The 19,925-nt window shown below is 51.7% G+C and overlaps 5 protein-coding genes across 5 annotated transcripts; 4 read left to right on the forward strand and 1 right to left on the reverse strand.

Annotated features, from left to right (window-relative positions):
* Positions 1-1,280: 1,280 nt before the first annotated feature.
* Triagg1_338 (CAZyme family AA4) lies at positions 1,281-3,233 on the reverse strand (the record flags this gene model as incomplete). The annotated part of the gene is made up of 6 exons (XM_062898376.1): positions 1,281-1,358; positions 1,413-1,442; positions 1,501-1,682; positions 1,744-1,973; positions 2,047-2,873; positions 2,961-3,233. The coding sequence occupies 6 exons, from the start codon at positions 3,231-3,233 to the stop codon at positions 1,281-1,283; spliced, it is 1,620 nt and encodes a 539-aa protein (XP_062760688.1).
* Positions 3,234-4,023: 790 nt separating this feature from the next.
* On the forward strand, positions 4,024-7,125 carry Triagg1_339 (uncharacterized protein; the record flags this gene model as incomplete). The annotated part of the gene is made up of 5 exons (XM_062898387.1): positions 4,024-4,190; positions 4,250-4,604; positions 4,660-4,915; positions 4,976-6,148; positions 6,215-7,125. The coding sequence occupies 5 exons, from the start codon at positions 4,024-4,026 to the stop codon at positions 7,123-7,125; spliced, it is 2,862 nt and encodes a 953-aa protein (XP_062760689.1).
* Positions 7,126-10,546: 3,421 nt separating this feature from the next.
* Positions 10,547-14,312, forward strand: Triagg1_340 (uncharacterized protein; the record flags this gene model as incomplete). The annotated part of the gene is made up of 2 exons (XM_062898398.1): positions 10,547-11,220; positions 11,441-14,312. 2 exons carry the CDS (start codon positions 10,547-10,549, stop codon positions 14,310-14,312), a joined length of 3,546 nt encoding a protein of 1,181 aa, XP_062760690.1.
* An 840-nt stretch (positions 14,313-15,152) lies between these two features.
* Triagg1_341 (uncharacterized protein) lies at positions 15,153-16,196 on the forward strand (the record flags this gene model as incomplete). The annotated part of the gene is made up of 3 exons (XM_062898409.1): positions 15,153-15,599; positions 15,675-15,911; positions 15,969-16,196. 3 exons carry the CDS (start codon positions 15,153-15,155, stop codon positions 16,194-16,196), a joined length of 912 nt encoding a protein of 303 aa, XP_062760691.1.
* A 540-nt stretch (positions 16,197-16,736) lies between these two features.
* Triagg1_342 (uncharacterized protein) lies at positions 16,737-19,325 on the forward strand (the record flags this gene model as incomplete). The annotated part of the gene is made up of 1 exon (XM_062898420.1): positions 16,737-19,325. One exon carries the CDS (start codon positions 16,737-16,739, stop codon positions 19,323-19,325), a length of 2,589 nt encoding a protein of 862 aa, XP_062760692.1.
* Positions 19,326-19,925: the final 600 nt, after the last annotated feature.

A 19,925-nucleotide genomic window follows, 5' to 3' on the forward strand; every position in this document is an offset into this window, starting at 1 on the left:
ACCCCATGCACGGTGCACCGCACACACCGGCCGCCGCTTTTACCTGAAAGCTCAGCCCATCAGAGGGCCCTGGTCCGACGTCTTGGTGTGGGGGATTAAGCATGGAGTGTAAGTCGGGCACTCTACTGTGTATGTACGGTTGAGCATTGCAGGACATGGGAAAGTAGGTATTTTGGATTGCGACGAGCCGAATTGGAGATGGCTCTTCGCCCGGTTGCGTTCGCTTACTCGGCTATCAACATTCAATGCGACTGCTCACCATCAGCATTGAGCAGACAACATCAAAAAAGGTACAGTTGAGCGGGTTGGGTTTGAGTGCCGGGGCCGTCTCATTTGCCTTGCTGCTATATTTGTGCTACCAACACTAGCATGGACCCTTTCCATCAGTTGCGCCGAATTCGTCCATGCTATGACGAAGCAACGGCGTTAAGAAGGCGATCGCAATTACAGAGTGCAGACTACGCTTGCTACGGAAGGCATCGGTAACACGTCAGTCAGTCCAGAGTCGTCGATCCATACGGGGATTTGGTAAGAGTAGCATGGAGCACTTCTGACCTTCCAGAAGTTTGCCCCAGGGTCCCTGATTGTCAGATCAGCAGTCGATCAACGGCAACGCTCGTCCTCTTCCGCATTGGTGACATCTCATGCGTATGAGACACCATCACCATTATTCGTGCTACCCTCTTGACATGTGCATTAGACCCTTTTCTTCTTCTTCTCCGCTCCCTTTCCCTTTTGCGCTTTATCGCTCCGACATGCTAGGGCGGTTTCTACTCGGTTATAATGGCTTCTCGGCAAGGCTATGGAGTCGTGTGCAGGGAGTCTAATGAGGTGCCGCAACTCGACTCGCTGGTTCAGAATTCCAAGCCGGCGGCATTTGTTGTCGTCTACTTAGCGTCTACGGTCCACTTGGTGTGATACGTGCATGTATGGATCGACCGACGGGCCATTCGGGGCGATTTGTCTCAGCATCGTCAACACGTGCGTCACGGAGTGTTGCGCATACTCATTTCCCATGATGCCGCTCAAATGCAGGCTGTAGATAGAGTACGAGCACCTTTGTTGAGGCAGCCCATAGATTAGGGAGATTAGGTGCTATAGAGAGCTTTTACACAATTCAAATGCAATTATAAGTCTTTTCAGAATATCACCAAGTCAGTGTACTCTCCACACGTCCAATATCGTCCTCTTTATTCATCAAAGACCTTTCCTGGATTTAACAACCAACTTGATGATGTCAGGTAAGCAGAATATTAACCCAAAAATTAGAGCACATAGACCTACTGCGGATCAAGTGCATCCTTCAAAGCCTTCATGACCCCGATTGTCGTCGGACCTAGCTCCTTGAGAAGGCAGTCCTAATCACCTATCAGATTTGTGTAGAGAAAAGTTAGATGAACATGCTACATTACCTTCTTCCCAAGGCCAATACCATGCTCGCCCTACCAAGAACTATCAGTAATGCAACAGGAGGACGGAAAAGACGACAAGTCGACTTACTGACACGGTTCCTTCCATCTCAATTGCCCTCTTCACCATGGTATCGACGCAGTCTGCTACCTTTTCCTTTCCAATGACGTCGTTGGGGAGATAAAACAATGCTTGGTGAAAATTCCCGTCTCCCACATGTCCCAGCACGCTATTCCAGAGATCAAGACCCGTTGCTTTGACCCTAGACTCTTCTATTCATGGGTAAAGAGAAGCTATAAGCGAGTTGTAATGCAGGTTGGTTGTTGAACTTACCGATCAAATCAGCCATACGGGATATAGGCACGGCAACATCGGTGCTCCAAATCAGGGCGCCCCGTGGCTGCGCCGCAACTGCTGCGAAAATTGCGTTTCTCCTGGCTGACCAAAGAGATTCCAATTCTTTTTCTCCATATACACTGTCAAAAGTTCTGGCGCTGTGTGTACGACATATGGTCTGTGCCGCCTTGATGCTATCCTTGACGGAGTTTTCGGTACCTGAGAATCTGATCCTACATGTTAGGCACACTGATGGTTTGATCAACTGTAAAGGGGTTATTGGTATAATATAATACATACTTTAGGAACAGAGTTGGGTTTTCTTCCCACATCTTACCGGCAGTTCCTCCACTCTTGTTTATGCTCCGCATCTGTTGATCGTCCATCAGTTCTAAAGCGGCCAAGGGGAGGCCTGCGCGGACCATCGTGGACGCGGCGGCCACAGCATGGTGAACCGATCCGAAGGCGGCGGCGGCGGCACTGAGATTTGTCGGCAGCACCGCCAACTTGAGCGTAGCTTGAGTGATGATGCCGAGAGTCCCTTCTGATCCTGTGAACAAGGAGTTGAGATTGTATCCTGCCGACGTCTTCCTCGGCCGGTGTCTTGTTTTGATAACGGTGCCATCGGCCAAGACAACTGTCAAGTTGACGACATAATCCTTCATCGCACCGTATCTCATAGCATTAGTTCCGCTGCAGTTGGTAGCCACCATTCCCCCGATGAGGGCGGTTGGGCCTGGGTCAGGCGGCAAGAAGAGGCCAGTATCTTTAATCTCTTCATTCAATACCGTCCAATTGACTCCAGCCTGCACAACGACGTCCATATCCTGTGGGTGAAATTCGACAATCTTATCCATCTCGCACATGTCGATGCATATGCCCGAAAAGGGGGAGCTGTAGTTCCCCTCAACACTAGATTTGGCTCCGAAAGGTATCATTGGAACTCTATATTTGGTGCATATCTTTGCGATGGCTGACACTTGCTCTGTTGACTGTGGTCTCACAACGGCAATTGGCCTTTCATCCGTGTTTGATGTTGAAAATTCGGAGTAGCCGTGATATTCCAAATCATCTGGATCGGTGCTCACTGCTTCTTCTCCAAGCTCACAACGAATCTCGTCAACAGCCTGGCGATATTTTGTTAGTGTCTTGATTTATGTATATGGATGGGGTGTATCTATTCATCCTGGGATACATCTATCCGCTCAACTCACTTTCAGCATTGTCCTTTTATCAGCATACTTGGATCGTAGGCTAGACAGCTTGGTTGATTCACCCCATCTTGGTGCCGTATTCCCAATTGGACCAGATAACGAGAGCTTTAGCGTAGACACTGAAGCGCCTCCAAGCAATACTCCGACCAGCAAGTAGGCGAACGATCTGTTACGGTATCCTTGTGATTGTGTAAAGGATGATGCAACCCGAGCGCCTTGGCGCAGAGGCTTCAACCGACGTAGAAACAATGCAGTTGCGGAGATGGATCTCATGATGAGGATCCGTTTGCCAATGGGATGTACACAAAATAAGCCTATCTATTACACATAGGTACAGGTAGGTATAGAGCAACAGCAATTACAGTAGAGATACTCGAGACGAATGACGAATAAGACCACTATAGCTCAGGTCGTGGAATCTCTATGAGGCACCGAAGGATGGTAAAGTGGCAGAAACTCAAAGCTTAATAGTAAGATTGAATGCTGTTTGTGTGGCACTGTCATAGTTTATGCTTATCTTACGCATTACGTCAAACCACCCCAAAGAGGAGTTATGAAGGGAAAATCAGCCTCGCGGAGTAACCAGAAACATCAGCGATGTTAACGTTAGAATAAATCACCCTAGGTGGCACAAGTTGATACCTCAACAGAGGGTATATCAAGAAAACCCAACTGTTGGATGCGAGCTTGACCCTGTTTTCTCTAGGGTAGCACACCGTATGTGCCCAAGGCGGGCATTTTAAATAGGTCATTGAATTATACCGATATTCTTCCGGCACAGCGCCAGCAGCATCACCTTCACCACTGAAGCTTGAAACTTCCTTCATGTGAGCTTCATCCTGCTTAGGTGTATGCTTTTGCATATTGACCGATTTCTTCTGCGCCCGGGCTTTTGCCTGTGAAACCACTTTTCCATGCCACGCACGTATAATAGATCATCCCGTGTCCGTGAATCATTGTTACGCCTTCTCAACGCGCCTCCCTGCCCAACCGTAGGCATTTCGACTGCCCTAAGTCGTAGGCCCTTTGTTTGCCTTCGCCTGCGCACACACGCATCGTTCCAATGACGGCGGAAAAAATGCCTCTTATGCTGGATAACACCGTCCCAGTCGATCTAAACGACGTGGATGATCTTTTTGGCGATGGCGTCGGCCTGTCGCTTCCCGATAGATCGCATGACCGGCCGCTTTCACTCAAGGTTGATGATGTGAGAAGCCGTGGCTGCTGCCAGTGCGTATCTGCATATCCCTTCCCCCATCGCCATGTTGATGGCTGACAGAGAGCTTCAGGACTATAGCCTGGTCGAAATCCGGAACGGTTGCAACTATCACGCCGGATGGCCAGTACTTGCAGCTCCGCTTCTTGCGATGCAATCCGGCCGACGGAACGTGGGACCTCAGCAAGCCGACGACATGTGAGCTCATCAAGGGATCTTCTGGCATTCCCCTGGTTCACTTGGAATGGGGGTCAACCAACTCCCCAGAGCTTGCAATCATTGATGCGGTGGGAAGAGTTGTTATAGTGAGCTTCTCAGTATCTCTCAACCACCCCTTCATCACGAGGAAGTACGACACGGACTCCGTTGACGATGCAAACGCCGTGGTGGGGGCACATTGGCTGGCAGTCGCGCCGCAGAACCAGCAGGTGAGCACGCCAGGTCTTGGTATTAAGACAACCCGAGGCACTAACTCTGTCAAAGAAATCGTACAACGTCATATATGGACCAGCGACTCGAAATGGCAATGCCTATCAGTATGAAAGCTCCTTTGTTCACGCCGGCGGTCCAAGCCACCCCCATTCAGCAAAGAGTGCCTTGTTTTGCGTCACAATCAGCGGCATGCTGAAAATGTTTTGGTCTCAAAACAACAATCGAATGGAAGAGACTACAATGGAGCTCGAGAGCGTAAACTCACTGGACGAGCTGGTCACGCATGCGGCTCTTGCTTCTGACAAGAGTAAGGGTTAAATCTAATATCCTTTAGATGGGTTGATGATTGGTGCTAACATCTTGATAGGATATCTGCTGGCTGCTGTCGCGACCTCATCAAAGCAGCTCAGGCTGCTCAAAATAGAGATTCAATGGGGTGGTCCTGGTTCGCAACCCGACAAAAACCCTCTGCCGCAGAACGCTCGACTTAGCCCTTCGCTGGTCGAAAAGCATCTCGCTGCTACGACGTGGCTGCAAACGGGGCCGGGGGATGCCAACAATGATGCTTCCATGGCAGAGCTATCTCACTTGCACGTTCTCCCTTCCATCATTGATAACACGGGCAAGAGCACCGTCTCACCCATGATTGTCGCCATCAGGACGCGCACGCCCACCTCTGGATCCTATCAAACAGCCCTGACCATTATTGACCGCTGGGAAGCGGTGAGTGAACAGCGACATAACCTCCACCCGGCTTTTGAGCAGCTGGGGAATCGAAGGAACAGCGAAGTCCAAGAACAGACGGCCTATACGCGGCTGCGAAAGCTGGAACCAATTACGATCAACAAGGTGTTGATCAACTTCCAGCCCGCCCAATTCGGAAAACTCTTGGTCTTGACCATGTCTGACGGTACCGTTGAATACCGAGATCGATTCAGCTTTGAGGAGGTCTATGCGACGGAGGATACCAACAAGGTAATGAACCTGCGTCAAGTTGGCTGGAATTTTGGCGAGGAGGGGTCATGCCAACAGGTCGCCTTTTCCCCCACTCACTGTTCCATGGTCCAGATGTCAGATGAAGGGAAAATCAAATGGTGCAAGCTGCAATATCCGCATGGCGATATTGGGAATTCCTTCCAAGAGGTCCGTTACGGGGCCACAATAGCGGCCCTGACGGTGGCGACTGCATTTGCCCTGTGGCATCACACCAATTATGACGACTTACTCGCCGTTGTAGCGCCGTATACATCCAAGAGACGGTTTATTCACGACTGGATCACTGAAATCATCAAAGTCCTCAAGATCCAAATCGATTACTCTGATGAACTTCACCATGATTTGCTGATGAGGAATACGATGCTTCAGGGTTGCCTGAGCATCATGAATAGCTTGGGGTTTAAAGGGGAGGCACACCCCAGGACATTCCAGGGCAAGTTTGCCATGATTGATCTCAATGTGCGCAACGTCGTCGTTCTCATCACCCTCGCAATGAACACACCTGTACCGATGCGAGAGAAGATGAGTCCCCTGGATGAACATGGTAAGTTTTCATCTCTTCGTGTCCTGAGCAGACCATTATTGTCGGTATACTGATACGCCGCAATAGAGGTTGTAGAAGCATTAGCCGGCTGCGCCAAGTGGTCTCTAGACCTGTTGTCATGGCTCACCGATAGCCTATTTTCACTGATGAACGACAATGAGTTCATAGCGAGGCTTGAGCCCAAGCGTTTTGGGGAGGTGACGCCCTATCTTCAAAAAAGAAACGACGTATCGTTGCACCTCCTGCTCTCATCATCAAGCAGGAGCTTTCTCATATGTGTCTGTCGTAGGATTGCCCATCTAGAATCTCTGAGCGAACGGGCGATAGAATTTTACCGAGGGCAGTCGGCAAACGTGGACCAAACCGGCGTTCCCAGGACGTCCAATCCTAAGCTCCAGCAGGCATACCAAAAGATGCAGCACTTTACGACATCTAGCCTTGTCAAGGTGGCCGATTTTGAGAAGCTGCTCAACGTCCTCGGCGGGGACGTTCGGCAGACGTACCAGAATGTTCTTCCAAACATGGTGAAAAGCTCAAGTCAAAACCCCCAGGGGAAGCAAATCGATGTGGCTGTCAAGGTGGCGCAGAATCAGGTGGAGTTGAGCATGCTCTTGACTGTAGGGCCGCCGTCACCGTTTTTGCCTGTCATTAAGAAGTTCTTTAGTAAAGAACTCCCCGAGTTCAGGGCCCATTGTGACCCTTCAAAACTCTTCTTTGCAAACTACGATCTTCTCGGCGTCCAAGACGACGAATCTAGCTTGGCGCGCAACGGTTCGAGATTTGTCTACGTCGACCTGTTCAAAAAGGCAGAAATGAAGCTCGGGGCTCAACAATGGAGAAGATGCACCCGCTGTTCCTGCGTGATGGAAGACGTACAGGGGAGTCGTCCCGGGATCAGCTTCGTCTTGGGGCAACAGCGCAGGTGTGCTTGCGGCGGGCTATGGGCGTTACTACCAAAGGGAAAGCTGATGCTGTAAGACACGCTTGAACCATGTGAACTGGCCAAGGGCATTGGTATCTTGATGAGAACTGTCTACAACTGGCCATGGTATAAGAACACATTCTGCTTATCGGACGAGCGGAGTCTTTTTCATTGGGATTTGGAGTTTTACAGATGGAGTTTTGCCTGTTTGTCTATATGGGGCTTCAGGCGAGGGGTAGATTGTTATTGATAGAAGGACCACTCGTACATCTGTGTTTAATGTCAAGATGGTATTCTCAACATGGTTAACTGAATTAGTTCTTGGCGAGTCTCTTCTTGATGTACGTACAATTAGCACCTTGGTTGAACGATAGATCTAGTCTCTATGCAAGGTGCTACCACCATCGGATGATACGGCTTGCATGCTAAACTGGAGTGTACCTGATAAATGCCTCTGTACGACTCGTGCACAAGGGGGAAAAATGTCCCGCAACTGCCGAGAGGCGCAAGAGGTTCATTTCAAGAGGGCTTGATTTCCAACGGCGATCTGTGTAACCCACCGCGCATAAAAGGCTGGGACAAGGAACAGGTCTAGCACCACAACCTGGTGTCACATCGGCGCTCTTGGGGTTGGTCCATGGCTTGATTCACAGAGCTAGACGCGAACTAGACAGTGATCATCAGGACAGATACAGTAAGATGAGAAGGCCCAGCTGGAAGAGGCAGGGAGCAGCGGGCGTGCCGCCAGCTGTGCCCGTTTTGAGTTGGTGATGTGACGGGCTGGATGCCCCTTTTGGGGTTGATGAGATTAATTGGGATGCCTGGGGATAGTATAGAATCTGGGGGTTGGACTCTTTTCTCATTTAATCTCGCAGGGTCCTTTTTTGGTGTTCGATGGGCTTGTTTGTGCGATGCTGTTTGTTCTGATTTGCTGGGGGACGGGATTATCAATGGTTCACGTTGGCTCCAGAGGTAATCTTACTTTGGGGTGCTATTTTGCCTAACTGGAACCAGAATGCTACCACCTATGATGCTAGCCTTGCCTAACTACGAGTAGACAAATAACAATTCCCCAACTAAAGCTCTTGTCATGACCAACAGGAGCTGGTGTTTGTGCCGTAGTAGAGTTTGGACGGACAAGGCCGCTGCAGGTGGACTTGACGGGGCAATTGGGCGGGCTGAGAATAAGTGAGAATCCGGCCCTTTTCACGCCTCAAGAACAGGGAGGTGGTTTGAATGCACCCTTTTCTTCCAGGGAGGGGGGAAAGCGTGTGTCAGGGGATCAGTACGAATTGCGTATCCAAGGGCAGGTGGTTACGAGTACATGTAATTATACTGAAGCCTTTGCGTAAAAGCTGTACGGAGTATTATTGTGTCGTGCTGAAATTTCGCACTGGCAAAGAAAAATACTAAGCAACGCCCATCTGCTGAGCTGGGGGATGCGATCGCGCTGAGGCCGCCAGGTGCGCAGTGAGGCGCCCTCGAACATGGGAGATGGCTTGATTTTGCCCTGGTTTCTTGAGTGGATGCCCTTGTGGAAGATGATCAAGAGGTTCAGGTTGGGGGGGCGGCAAACTTGGAGTTTTGTTGCCAGCCAGTCGATTGTAATGGCCCGCCACCGAAGGTGAGAAAGCGGAAAGGTACATGTAGCAACTACGGCGGGCGGCCAATGGAATGCCTTTCCGCGCGCCAATAGGTCGATGCAACCAGGTACCAGTACTCGCCTGAAGATGCTTGTTGCATACGCGCCTGGGTGGTTCAATTGCTTTTGCTGACGGCTCGGCTGGCCGCATTTAACGCCGGGGGAGGGTTCGCAGGCGAGATAAGGCTCCCCGTGGTAATGATTTCACTGGTGCAACATTAAATCATCAAATGTACAGTAGGGCATCCATCCAATTGCAATTGACGGCTCAACAGTCGGTGCCCCATTCAGCACATTGTCCCGGGATTGGTACCTGCATCTAGTGCATTGTAGCTGGTGGCTCATGCAAGACAGGGCGCTAAAACACCAAGTCCAAACTCGTGCTGTGTTCCATTGGCACTTTGCCTGTACGAGTATGTGCTTGTATGTATGTACCGGGAACCAGAGAAACTCGGTGAGATGGATCCAATTGCTTGCTTGCGTGCCAGCTGTGTCCAATGTCGCTCCTTTACTGTTCGTTCGTACGCATGTTTGGCGCAAGGGGTGGCTGAAATTGATCCGGGTCGTCTATGTAGGCACCTGCTGTGCTACACATACAGCCTGATACAGGACAGGACAGGACGGGATAGACAGGCCCCAGCTGTACCTGTACCTGAACCAAGGTACACCTATAGTATTGCTTCTATGTTTTGCGTCAAGTTGGACAGAACAGCCAATTGTACTCCGTACTAGCGGCCGCTGTTTTCCCCTGGCCAAGGAGCGCTAGCGCAGGTACCGGGGCGAAATCATGGGATGGTGTGGCCCTGGCTCAAGGAGCTCGCCAACGTGCGCAATCCGACCTCCTTATTTGCTTCTTTGGTGCTCAACCTAGTGCAGCGACTGTGCTGTGTTTGGGTTCATGAGAAAAGCGGCATCAGGCTGTGCAATTGGGCGTTTATTTTTGGCAAACATCAATTGGATGCTTGATTGCGCGCTTCTGGTAGCCGAAATGCCCCGTCAGCTCGGGCGATGGAGGGCTGGGCTGGGCTGGGCGCATACGCGCATACGCCATCGGATCAGCTGGCTATCGTGAGATGACGGCGTCGTCGATGGCTCGCCAATCAGGACTGAGCAGTGATGAGATACTTGTAGAACGTGAAGAGGCGCTAATACTAACGCTCATCCATCCATCAATCCACCCATCCATATCGTCAATATCACATCGTCTCATGATTGACCATCCATAGGTACCAATTAGTACAAAAGAAACCAGACCAGACGGAATGCAGTAAGACAGTCCAACAGGGACATGGAGCAAAACGGTCCTCCTCACAGGGGGTCGATAGATTACCATTTGCCTCTCCCCAGGCACTAAAGCAATCAATTGAAATGCAACCTCCACAAACCCTCGCCTGCCCCACAGCCTTGGATGCCTTTTCCGAGCCTCGCTTCTCCCCTTTCCCAGCATCTTTTTGGCTCACCGTCCGCCGACTAACACGGGCCTAACGCCAAATCCCCCCTCTTGCTCCGGGGCCCTACCGCGAGGAGAGTTAGTGGCTCTGCTTCTTTTCTTGGACCTGCCTGCGTCGTTGCCTCTCTTCGCCAACCGTCCCTTTGAGTCGATCCGATTCATGGGCAATTTTAACCTGCCACCGGCGTTAAGACAGACTCGTGTCGTGAGCGTTGCTTTCCTTTCTGGTGGCCGGCCCTCTGCTCTTTTCGTTCGTACAGTACCTCGCTTGCTGCCCATTTCCATCTTCGTATACGAGCAGTCTGAGTACCTTGGCTATTCTCGTCCGACAGGACAGCTAGCGCTCGTACTCTGGTGCCCCCCCACGACAGGCTGTTCAATATCATGGACGTCGCATCGCAACCTGACAGCGGGCCCGGAGCCATGGCGTCGATCCTGCCAGACTCTGATACACAGTCTGCTTCATCTCGGGCCTCTCCACATCCATCGCCGTTGCAGCATAGCACCATCCGCGAGGAATTAGACGACGAGGACGAGGACGAGGACGACGAGTATTACAGGGACTACCAGCGAGACTACGACCAGGAGTACCACCAGGAGTACCAACAAGGCCACCATCAGGACGGCCACCACCACCAAGAAGACCGCCGTCATCTCCATCTCCAGACCGACCTCGACCCCGGAACAACCACTGCTACCACCGCCACTGCCGTTCCTGTCCCTCCGGCCGCCATCCGCACTAGCATCGCCACCAGTCACAGTCGTTCCCAGACGCTCGACTACGTAGATACATCTGCTCCCACCGTCATCTCTCCGGTAGTTGCCTCGTCTCTTCCCTTTCGCTTCTCCGGTCCCATCAAGCGGAAGCCCGTGTCCAACACTGCGGCGTTGTCTTCGCTTGTCACGCAGTATCTTACCCAGGGCTCGCCTCGGGTGAACACCACCACCATCGACCTGCCCAAGCCCGATCACAGATTCGCGCGGTCACCATCCGTCGACAGTCCCACCTTCTACGAGTACCCTGCCTCTGTCAAGGCCCCGGCGCAAGCTCCTCAACAGTGAGTATCTTTCTTCTCTGTCTCTGTCTCTCGCTCTCTCTCTCTTACACACGCCTACACGCCTACACACACACCTACGCACACCTCACCTCACCTCCCTCTTCTCTTGTTTCTCTCTTCTGTCTTCTATTACACACACCCCTGTCTAGAATAGAAGCAGACACACGTCGTGCCATTGTCCAAGCATAGAGTGCAGAATCTAACTCGAATTCCCCTTCAGAGAGTCCCAATCCAGAACAGCGCCGGCGCCAAGCGACGACGAAACCGTTACTGCCTCGGGAAACATTTCCACCCACGGTGGGCCTTATTCCGCTGAAACAGCTGACTCGGAGCTCTCTGATGTCCAGTCAGTGTACGACGATTTGCTCCCAGATCTGACACCCGACGGCACTCCCGACGGTGCTTCTGTCAAAGCTCACAACCACATCACGGACGCCACCTCCGACGTCGAGTCCGTTTACGACGACGACGACGACGACAACAACTCAAATCCTCCTTCATCTCCCCCCATGTTAGCACCAATCAAGCACGCGCCTCCGCATCTACGGCTAGAAAAAGTCGACCCCTCCGCCAGGACAGGTGAAGGGCCGGATTCATACATAGACGACTCGCCACAGTCTGCAGCAATAGACGGGTCGCCCAAGCTGAACAAACCGTTGCCGCGGTCACCAGGCGCAACCTCTCCACTGGCGTCCATTTTTGGTTGGGGAAATCCTTCACCTTCGGTCACGGATTTCTCGTCCCTCCCCTCCCCATCTCCTTTGTCACCGACCGCTAAGGGCTCGGCCAATGACAATCGACGTTCAACGAACAGTATATCATCCAGGCGGCACACAAAGCCCAATGCAACAACCACTCTTGCCCAACAACGTGAATCCTTCTTCTCCACGCACTCACCACACATTTCCCAAAATACAGCCTTGGTCGACGAGATGGAGGAAGAGCTGAAAGCTATTAGCTCCGAGCTGGCTGCATCTATCCGCCGCGAGATCGACCTGGAAGACTTGGCCGACAGGCTCCAGGAGCAAATCAACAGCGGCCCCCAGCCGGCCGGCAGCAAGAGAACAAGCGATTACTTTTCCGACTCTGGCCATAGCACGGCCAAGCTCGGCGAGTTCGAATTGGGCCGAGACGAATTGGAAAAGGTTCAGAGGAGGTCGGAGCAGGAGAAAGCTTCCCTCCGCCTTGAACTGACATCCAAATTACAAGAAGAGAGGGAAAAGCGAAAGGACCTCGACCAGAAGATTAGGCAGCTGCAAGAGAGAGCGTCTGAAGTGGACGTGGTCGAGATCAACAACCTCGACGCCAGCGAGCGCATCAAGGAACTGGAGAACACATGCGAAGAACTGAGGCGGAAACTGTCAGAAGAGCGCCAATCCAAGGCCAACTTTGAAGACATTCTATCCGCCCTCAAGGGCCAGCTGCAGGAAGCCTCCGACGAGCGAGATAATCTCCGTGATGAGGTCGTTCCGGAGCTCAAGGCGCGAGTCGAAGGCCTGGAGACGGAGGCGGCCGAGTACGCTAATTTGACTTACGAGTCCTCCAGGATGCAGCAGGAGCTTCACACTCTGAAGCGGGAGAACAGCTCACTGCGCAACTCCGTGGCTGGCGGCGTGGAAGACTTGCCCACCAAGCGAATGTCGGTGATAGGCTTGTCAGGCCTTTCCGGCCTGGGGGGCTTGTCTAGGTCGAACTCGGTGGGCCTTGGACGCTCAAACTCGGTTGCAAATCCTCGAAACCGGGCGCCTCCCGGAGTTGGTGGCCTCAAGAGATCCGATAGCTTCAAGGCTGCTACGCAGGGCGAGTCTCGAGATACTTTGCTCGAGCGATTGAAAGACGTGGAAGAGCAGCGTGATGCTCTTCACGGCGCTCTCAAGAGTCTCTTGGAACGACACGAGTTCCAAAATCGGGAGTACCAGAAGAAGATTCGGACGTTGGAGAATGAGCGCCAGCGACTCACAAACGTCTCGCCAAGGAAAGCTGGCTTCGAAAAGGACATGTCCAAGCTGCGGACGGAAATCAATCTCCTGCGACGACGTGCTGAAGATGCCCTCGAGCAGAAATGGCAGGTTGAAAAGGGCTTAGGCGGCCTGAAGATTGATCTTGACCGAGCTGAAGAAGAGATTCAGTCTCTTCGTAGTCTCCTCGAGGAGAATGATATTCTGATTCCTCCCTCCCTTGCTCGCCAGAGCAGCTCTAGCGACTACTCTGCACGAGAGCCCGTTACCTCCGAGTCTCTTCGAAATGCGTACGCGGAGTTACAAGCTTCATACGCCGAGTCTCTAGAGCGCATCCGCCAGCTGGAATCGGACTCTAGCTCCGACGAGGAGACCAAGGAGGCCATGGAGCGCCTGGAGCGTTCACTCTCCGCCGCAGTTTTGGAGCGTGACGCAGCCAGGAGGGAGATTGACCAGCAAAAGATTCAGATCAATATCCTCGCGGCAAGTGATGCCGAATCAGTCGCAGCCGACAACACCCTGGCAGAGCAGCTCAAAGAGTCTGCCGAGCTCATCGAACAGCTCACGGCTCAGGTTCGACAGCAGCTAGATACCAACTCCGAGCTTCGAGAGCGTCTGGAAGCTGCTGTCGCCAGGGGAGAGGCTGATCGCAAGACCAACTCACAGCGCATTTCGGAGCTCCAGGAGCGTCTTCGTGTTCTGGAAGACCAGGTCGTCGCCGCCCAGACTGCATCAGAGGACCGCGTCGTCCGCCACGAAGAGGAGGTTGCCAGACTGCGTGAGGCGCACAATGAGCAGCTGCGTCGCCTTCAGGCCGACCCCTCTGATGGCCCCGCGCACAAGTCCGGCCCCAAGCCGCTGCTGAGCACCAAGCCCATCGCTGCCAAGAGCCTCGAGGAAGAGGCCGATATGAAGACGCTTCGGGCGCGTGTCCTTGAGCTTGAAAAGGCTCTGGCCGAAGCCGAGGACGAGATGCAAGAGGTCGTGGCTAAGATGAACATGGCTCAAGTGGAAGTCCTCAACCTCCAGGAGGACCGTGAGGCCGCAGTTCGGGAGACTAGGCGACTTGCAGAGCTGCTGAAGAAGGAGCAGTCCAAGGCCGGCTTTGGCGGATTCTTTTCTGCTCGAAGCTGAGAGGCGTGGTTTGACAAACGAGCGCCATTACCATAATACTAATTCAAGAGGTGGAATGTATGGATTAAGTCAAACAGCATTCAGCGATTGGAGTTTGCTTTGCTTTGCATCTGCATGATGATGGCATTATTCTGACGCCCAATAGAGTCGGCGGTTGTGTGAATTTGGGATTTTCTTTTCTTTCTCATCTTTTGAACAAGACTCGATCAAAATTACCGGCGCTTCAAGAAGCTATATAGGAGTTTGGAGTTTTCTTTCTTTCTTTCTCTCTATTTTTGCGTGGGACACTTGGGAACAGCCTCCCCCAAAAAGAGACCGGCCTTTACACATGTTTTTATATACAACGCAACCATTCTGGGTTTTTGGGCACTACAGCTCGAAGAAAAGCTTGAAAACAGTCTTGCATTACAACACACGCCGTTGGAGAAAGTGCATGGAGGGGGATATTATCTTGCATACTATCTAGAAATGTTTCATCCTAATATTTGTTTTACTAGTGCTTTTGGCAAAGGCATGCAGAAGGGAGGGGCGACGGGTTGAATTGTGTACTTGTATATAGAAGTTAGTTTTTTGCAGAAATAGCAGATTGCAATGTTGATTATTCGAAAAGAAAGTACGTGTGATGCTGGCAAGTTGTCTGACAAAATCTCAACATCTCCTGCCGTCACAGGGTGACTTACATGTGGCTTTCAACATGGTGAACTCTCTCTTCCTCTCTCTCTCCTTTCTTTTTCCCTCATCCAATTCAACAACCATCGCTTATTCAAACTACAGTCTATCCTTTTTTCCCAAGTATTCTATCGATTATCCGCCCTTGAAATAAAAAAAGGTGTTTCCATCATGTTATCGGCAAAAGCTCACTTTGTCTTTTGGGCACTCTCCTTCATCTCTGTCCTAGCGCAGCCGCTCCGGCCTTGGCTCCAAAAGCTATTCGAAGCCGACGACGAGGTGCAGGGCATCTTTAAGCATGCAGTTGTCTACTACGGCGTCTGGCTATGCTTCTACATTGTCGAACTGAGGACGCGGCCGCCTCTTCACGGGATGCCGCCCCGACACGATCGACGGCCGCCGGGCTTGGGATGGTATCCTTGGGTTGTTGGAGGATGGGCCTTGAGGAACAGGGATTGGCTTTTTGAACTTGGCACGGCGCTCATGTGTTTGATTGTGGGGGATGCAGCGTTATGGGCGAGCGGCGTTGAGGAGGAAGAGGAGTGGGTTAGGGGGAAGATTGTGAGGGTGTTGGGGACGTATATGTATCTCGGGACGGTTGATCCGGTTTGGCGAAACGTGAGTTTCCTCTTTTCTTTTTTCTTCGTTTGAAGTTGTTGGACTTTTTGACGCTGAACGGGTTCGGGATAATAGCAGCTGGGGCACGATATGATGCTCTTTTCGAACGCCGTGCTGGAGCTGGTGTTTCGTAACGCGCTGGTCTCAACTGCATCCATTGGGGCGCTGGCTATTACGGTGGAAACTGCAGCGTTTGTCTATACAGGGGAGCCATTTGATGTTTTCGAGTTTTGGTTTGGGGGGGCGACGAGACCGCACCAGATCTTGGTCCTGGTATTGCTTCTGGCGCCTTTCACGGACCTGGCAGACACGGTATGAAACGATGTTGGTGTTTCTTTGTATGAGAGGAGGCTGACTTGGTGTGTGTAGGTGATCTATATGGTTCTCAGGAGACACGACTACCAGGAATACGTGGAGCAGATGAACGAATTGATTCGGCTACGGTCTTTCTCCGTGGTTGTGGAGAGATTTTGGGTGATGTTTTGGTTGTCGGTGATGTATTACGTGCTCGTGGTTTTCAGTGTGATGAGCTTGTTGTGGGAGATGGCTGGAGATGGTATTTGGGGAAACTTTTCAAGCTGGATTGGTGTTTGGTAGGGTTACTGGAGGGTGATGGTGTTTTTTTTTTGTGTATATTGGTTAGGCAGCGAGTGTGATAGCGAATAACAGCGAACATTATAGATTGATTCAATGACACTTCAATTAATTTGAAGAGCACATACATAGAGTGTCAGGTTGTCAAAGATGGATGGTTGAGGCGCTATTGGGCTCCAGGTCGGGTGTTTTAGGCGCTGTTGCCTAGGGAAGCAGTCCGCTGTAAGCGGCAAGGTCAGCAGCTCTACAAAAGAGCTCGACTTCAATCCAAATCGACTCCGTGCACGATCAACCTCACGAAAACGTCAACACAATGTGAACGGATCAACTGTGCAAGCAACAACAAAGAAACCCCTGCCAAACATTTGGACCTGGAAGCTTTGATCCATTTTTCTAATAATAACCTCCATCCTCTTCAAAGCTCACAGTCCAAGGCGCATGCTACTCAAAGACGCCCATTCCCCTTCACGCTCTTTGTTGGCGTGTAAACGCATCAGCACAAGCACAAGTACAAGGCCATCCATCTCTCAACTCGCTTCCAAAATGGACTATATTGAATCCAAGACGGCTTATTTCAATCAGCTCTCGAGCATTTCTTTCATCAGTGATGGGATGCGCGATGACGACGCTTTTGATGCGCGCGAGGAGAGACAGAGAGAGCTTCACAGGGGCTTCTTTCGGCCTGCGCCCAGCTTACATGCCCCTGATGAACGAGACCAAACACAAGGACATGGACAAAGAACACAGCAGGACCAACAACCTGGAAAGAAACAAGACCAACCTCGAAAGAAACAAGACCAACCTCTGCCTGTGAAATCAAGGCGGCTGCAGCATCTTACGCCCCGGAAGATAATCACCGCGCCTCGGCCCGAGTCTGGAAAAGTCATCAAGGGGACTGGACCGGGGAAGCCGAGGCCAAAGGGCCGGCTTGCTGCGCTGCTGGATAATGTGACGGATGTTGTTCAGGAGACGCCTTCTGTGGTCTCAGAAAAGAGAGGCAAAGAGGTGATTGTGATTGAAGATGGTCCCGTACTGCCTCGGACGTCGGCGTCGTTGAAAAGATCGTTGGAAAGTGCCTCTGAGGAGTCATCATCGCCGTCTGTTAATGTCAAGGCTGGGATGGCGACAAAGGCGGCACGTGGTAACAAGAGAGGGCGTGTTTCGGGACCGAATGTGCGTCCCGAGGCGGAACAGATATTCAAGGGCTTGTCGTTCTTTTACATCCCGGACAATGACATTGCCCCGGCGAGGCGGTTGCGGATCAACAGAGCGAAGGAGTTTGGAGCTACATGGACGAGAGACGTGATGACGGCTACCCATGTCGTGGTGGAGAAGAAGCTTGAGTACAAGGATGTGGAGAAGATGTGGCCGAAGGATGGATTTGGGGGTCGAGCGCCGCCAAAGATGGTTACGGAGGACTACCCTCTTGATTGCATACAGTTTCGTGCCATTGTGGATGCTAGCCAACGCAAGTATCTTGTAAATGGCCAGCCAGAGGTGGATGAAGAGGAAAAGGAGCCCGAGGTTCCCCTTCCCACTGCTGATTCTGGAGATCAGGCGAAATCGAAGTCAAAATCGACAATTAGCTCCCTGCCGCTGAAACCGCAGCATCAAAATAAAGCCAAGTGGGACTATGTTCCGCCGAAAGGGACGCCTTCGCAGAGCGAGGAATCGTCACTAGGCAGTCGTGTGACAAGGAGCAGGACTGGAGCGATGGTCGTAGATTCTCAAGCTGTTGTGCTTGATTTGGAAGATGCCGGCGAGCCCAAGAAGGACACATCGAACGGTGATACGGGGATGGAGAATCATAGTTTGACGAAGAAGCGTGGCAAAGGCAATACCCCATTATTGCAAGACGAGTTGTCAAACTACATCTCCATGATGCAAGAATTCAAGGATTTACCACTAGATATTGACGAAGAGGAAGATGTTCAGTCTACGAGTAACGAAGCGGAAGCTCCATTGGATCGCGATCATCGTTCTGAATCGGAGACCGAATCACAACGGACGAGGAGATCATCCAGGAGGACTCGACCAACCAACAAAGCAATAGCATTCGAAGACCGATTCGCTTGCAATAGAGCTGGGAGGAAAGATGCCAACCAAGATAATCCAAACGCACGCACCATTGAGATATTACAAAAGATGAATAGCTACTATGAAAGGGTCAACGACCATTGGCGGACAATGGCCTACCGAAAGGCCATCAGCATCTTGAAACAGCAGAGCGTCAGGATTACCACCGAAGAAGAAGCATATCGCCTCCCAACCATCGGTCGCCGACTGGCGCAAAAGATTGAGGAGATTGTTACGACAGATAAGCTACAGAGGCTTGAATGTGCAGAAGAAGATCCCACAGATCACGCCTTGCAAACATTTTTAAAGATTTACGGCGTGGGGAACAAGATAGCAGAGCAGTGGATTGCGCAGGGCTGGAGAACACTCGAGGATGTACAACAGAATGTGAAGTTGACGCCCAGTCAGCTGATTGGCATGGAGCATTACCATGACTTGAACACCAGGATACCGCGCAAGGAGGTGACTGCACTGGGCGAGGTTGTCAAGAAGGCGGCAGCTCGAATCGATGCGGCAGCACAGCTCATTATTGGGGGCAGCTACCGCCGAGGCGCAGAGAGCTCTCATGACATCGACTTTATTGTGACGAAGCCAGGGGCTGAATCTGTGGCAGATCTCAAGCCCTTTCTGAACAGCCTGGTGGACCAGCTAGAGAGAGACAAGTTCCTCGTAGCTCGTCTCGCATCATCTCGAGCAGGCGGCGACGGCAGCAAATGGCACGGCTGCTGCGTGCTACCCGAGATCAAGGGCCTCAACGACACGGACGGCGGATACCGGCCGATCTGGCGAAGAATCGATTTCCTGCTGGTCCCCGAGGCAGAGCTGGGCGCGGCGCTGATTTACTTTACCGGCAACGACATCTTCAACCGCAGCATGCGGCTCCTGGCGTCTAAGAAGGGCATGCGGCTGAACCAGCGGGGGCTGTACAGAGATGTGCTGAGGGGGCCGAACCGGGCCAAGATTACGGCGGGGGAGCTGGTGGAGAGTAAGGATGAGAGGAGGATATTTGAGATTTTGGGGGTGAAGTGGCGGGAGCCGTGGGAGAGGTGGTGTTGAAGCTGGATATTGATGGAGTGGTTTAGAGCTTAGACGTGTGTTTGGCTTGTTGGTTCTAATATGAGCCCTTGGAAAGGAGTAGTCTGGATTTAATCCATTTTCTGATGTACATGACTTAATGTGTAATGTCAATTGTTATAATAGATGTGATACCATACATATACACGTGGTTGGATGATATGTATGTAGGTACTAAGTAGCACGATGAGAGAGAATCACATGTGAAAAGGCAAAAGCGTGGGGTAAAAACCTGGAGGTGGCGTCCCCGTCAAAACATCAATCCATTAATCTAAGCACGTCTACCAAGAGCTGAGCTACTCTGTACAGGCGGTGATTTTCCATCTTCCAGCGGACTCACAGCGGGCAGCTCCTCCTCACTGTCCCCCCAGAAAGTGACGTATTTGACGCTTGCTGCTCCCGTCCGGGGTTCATAATCGGCTTCCCCATAATTTTCTTATCGCGCCAAATCCCGACCGAGGCTCAAGTCATCAGCAGCCGATCTGAGCTAAACCGAAACCCTTTTTCCTTTCTACATACGAAACGTACAAACTCTCTTCTCTCTCTCAAAACCTCAACCTTACTTTGCACAACCATTCGAAA

Source organism: Trichoderma aggressivum (assembly GCF_033847375.1).
Source record: "Trichoderma aggressivum f. europaeum strain CBS 100526 chromosome Unknown scaffold_001, whole genome shotgun sequence".
Taxonomy (NCBI): domain Eukaryota; kingdom Fungi; phylum Ascomycota; class Sordariomycetes; order Hypocreales; family Hypocreaceae; genus Trichoderma; species Trichoderma aggressivum.